This window comes from Zingiber officinale, chromosome 10B (genome assembly GCF_018446385.1).
Source record: "Zingiber officinale cultivar Zhangliang chromosome 10B, Zo_v1.1, whole genome shotgun sequence".
In the NCBI taxonomy this organism is placed as follows: Eukaryota; Viridiplantae; Streptophyta; class Magnoliopsida; order Zingiberales; family Zingiberaceae; genus Zingiber; species Zingiber officinale.
The window spans coordinates 13,188,089-13,191,566 of NC_056005.1; the positions used below are offsets into that span (position 1 = coordinate 13,188,089).

The 3,478-nt window shown below is 35.8% G+C and overlaps 1 protein-coding gene across 1 annotated transcript in view; it reads left to right on the forward strand.

The window, feature by feature from the left end:
• The first annotated feature begins 218 nt into the window (after window positions 1-218).
• Window positions 219-3,478, forward strand: part of LOC122028950 (RRP15-like protein) — a 3,946-nt gene continuing 686 nt past the window's right edge. Inside the window, exons 1-7 of the mRNA XM_042587922.1 lie at window positions 219-722; window positions 815-916; window positions 1,030-1,111; window positions 1,367-1,386; window positions 1,480-1,540; window positions 2,980-3,079; window positions 3,156-3,162. Of these exons, the coding sequence (XP_042443856.1) occupies window positions 288-722; window positions 815-916; window positions 1,030-1,111; window positions 1,367-1,386; window positions 1,480-1,540; window positions 2,980-3,079; window positions 3,156-3,162 (807 nt within the window). The 5' untranslated portion in view covers window positions 219-287. The remainder of the gene's footprint in view (window positions 723-814; window positions 917-1,029; window positions 1,112-1,366; window positions 1,387-1,479; window positions 1,541-2,979; window positions 3,080-3,155; window positions 3,163-3,478) is intronic.

The window sequence follows — 3,478 nt, forward strand, 5'->3', positions numbered from 1 at the left end:
TTAAAAATCAATTTACAAAATAATTGTATATTTAGTTTTGATCAACTTTTAGAGTTTGATAACTTGAAGGAAATGATCATAGAGTTTTACATACATTTTTATTGATCCTTAATAATAATAAATTTATTAAAAGTTTTTTAAATTGATAAACACCTAATTGGGCTTGTTGGCCGGGCCCGGCCCAATTAAACTTTGGTATTTTTACATTGCGAGGGACGAGGGTTCAGGTTTCGTCGTCGTAACTAGATCGATTTCCGCTGATCTGTCAGAACCTCGCCGTCGTCGACATGGCGGCCGCGCTCCAAACCCTCGACGCAGGTGCCGTCGCCGCCAATCCGGTTGTTGCTAGAAAGAGGAGGTCGAATCACAGCAAAGCAAAGAGCTCAAGGAAGAGGTTAAGGCAGAGGACGACACCCATGGGAACCGCCAAGCATCAGAAACCTACCGAGAAGATGAAGAAGCTGTTCCAGAAGAGAGCCAGGGAGTATAACTCAGACGAGGAGGAGGATGACGCAGACAAAGATTTCCCAGAGGATCCTTCTAGCGACGAGGAAAAAGACGAGGACTTGGGTGTGGGAGATTACGGAAGTGGCGGCTCTGAAGGCGATGAGGAGGATGAGGAGGGAGTGAAGCATGGGATTACCAGGCTCCTCGAGGGTTGCAGGGCTTTTAAGGTCGCTTTTGCAAAGATTATGAAGAGGAACCTCCCTGATGATCCCCTTGTAAGCGTTATAATTAGAGGTGTTTGATTCTTAACGAGATTAATGGGGAAAATTTTTTTTCCGTTAATTTTTTTTGTCTTTGGTCATCTTAGGGTCCAATATTGTCAGCGCACAAAAAGCTTGTCGCGGAGAAGCTTGCAGAAGAGGATTCTGAACAGAAGATGAAGGGGGAGACGAAAAAGCAAAGACATTCAGTCAGTATAATTATTACCTTTCATTTTGTTTCTATCCTTTATGTGGGCTTCACTTGGGGCCGTATAAATATAGTGTGTATTTATTTTCATTTTATTTCTAATATATAATTTAGGCAGACGAGAAGGGCCACACAAAGCCTGACAATTTCTTAGATGCAAAGGAGAAGTTTCTTATCAGTGTTGCAACTAAAGGAGGTAGTCTTCGTGCTTCTAAAGGATGACAATTAAAAACTTCACAATTTTTATTATTCCAAATGGTAGTTATACACTGTTTTGTAGTTTTTATCAGTGTTGCAACTTAAGGAGGTAATCTAAGTTCTTCAAAGGACAGCACTTAAAACTTACACAAGTTGTGCTCTTTCGAATGGTTGTTACAAACTGTTTTTCTTTCTTTTACATCTAACTAAATAGTATTCTTCTTGCATGTGTGTCGATGTCTTGGATTCTCAGTTGTGAAGCTATTCAATGCAGTAAGAAGACAAACATGCCACTTTTGAGTTGTAAATTATCATGCATATGGTGGTTGTGCTATTTTTGACAGTAACATCTAACTCTCTTCCCAGGTAAGTAAGGCACAGAGTTCACAAAGTGGCTCGAATCCTTCGAGTTCCAAAGATGCAAAAGGTAATGAATGGTGAATCCATACTTTGACATGCTTTGATACTGGATCCAATTATGAAATTCATCTCTCTATTTCTATGAACATTAGTGCCTTAGTAATTTTATGATCGAGTTCACAAATTGAACTGTGCAATGGAAACTATCCTTGCGCCATTTGTTTTCTTTGATTCTATATATGTTCAACTAGAGGTCAAAGTAATAAGGCTGGTGTTATGTACTACTAGTAAATCTTTTTTGATATTAGAAAGTGGAAACTAACACCTAGTTTATCTCACATGAAGTGTTGAGAGATAATGGAGGTTTGTAAGCTCAGATGAAATATTTGTAGGTAGAGAATGACTACAATGGTGACATGAAACTTAGCTTTTAAATCTAGTAAAGTACCTCGTGGGATTGTTTTATGTTGTTCTAGACAGGCAACTTCACGAAGTAACAACTGAGTGTTTTGTGTAGCATGTCTTAATACATATGATGCCTTTTCATGCTTTACTTTGATTCATTCTTCTCAGTTTTATCCATATGACTTCTCTTATAGATTGGTAGCCTTTGATAATCAATTCAAGGTAACTGATATGCAAACAAATGATCCATTTCTTTATGAGGAAAGAGATTGATACTGTAGCAAAAAGTTTATTGAAACATAAAAAAAAATTAAATTTATCCATTAATATATTTGCTTGAAGGTGTCAGTCACTTTATCTATTGCTAATGCTTATACATGGAGAGTTTTTTCTGCAATGAGGATTTTAAAAATAGATCATGAAACTGAATGAGAAATCATGGTGTGAATGATTATTTAGTTACTAATATAAAAAAGATGCATTTAATATTATGTATGAAAACAAGACGTTCATTCAACAATTTCTATCTATGAAAACATGCCCAGGGCAATTGTTATATTTTTGTCCTTTTGAAATGATATGAATAATAGCCCGTATGCTAGTATTTTTTGTGAGCATGTAGCACTTGATGCTAATGATATGCCCTATGGTAAGTGAGATTTGAGAAATTAAACTAGTATGTGCTCAGAGATCTTGTATGTGTTTTTGTCATATAGATTTTGGGGAGATGTTTTTGTTCTCTATCATATCATCTCGCTTATGAAATTAGACATTTAGGTGATTTATTTTATTTTATTGTGGCACTCAATACCTTTTGGGTTTTAGATCTGCCACAGGTAAGAGCAATTAAATTTTCCTTAGTTTTGGATGCAGAGTAGAAGACCAAGTTTTGGTTGCTTGACCTTTGTGTTTGACAACTGACATAGTTTAAGCTAAATCCCAAGTTTTCTTGTAGTCACATTGCTCGAATTTATAAAACATTATTTCTGTGATGATATTTCATGTACAATCATTTGTGTCCTTAGCTAAATGTAGCCTAAAAATGTAAATTCATTTTTCTCAGCATTCTTTAGTGACTTCTGTTTCTTGTGATTTCAACAGTGCTGGCAAAAAGAAGAAAACAAGCTTTTTTTTCAGAGCTACATAAGCCAGCACCACAAGTATGCTATTACTCTTCATCACACGACTTGTTTTGGTTGTAGTCACCTTATAAATGCAATGTGCATGCTGCTACTCTTCATTTTCCTTTCACTTAGATATTTTAATGTTTTTTTTAGCTTTCTAGTATGATTTATTCTTCTGTTTACAATTTAGTCAGTTATAGTTCACTTTCCTAGTTTCCTATTACCGTCATGCAACCTTAGTTTGATGCCTAATGTTTCGCATATTACTGACAAATGATTTCAGTGTAAGTATTGTCACGAGACTCTTTAAATCTCTTGCCTTCTCTTGCAAAGCTCTAGTATGGTACCTCTAAATTGACATTGAGATTCTCTAAAATTATATTGGGAGTTTCATGGATAAATTGTTGAGGTTTTTATCAATGTGTTCCCTCAATGACTTGTTTTTCCATGAACTGGACTAATATAAAATGCATGCT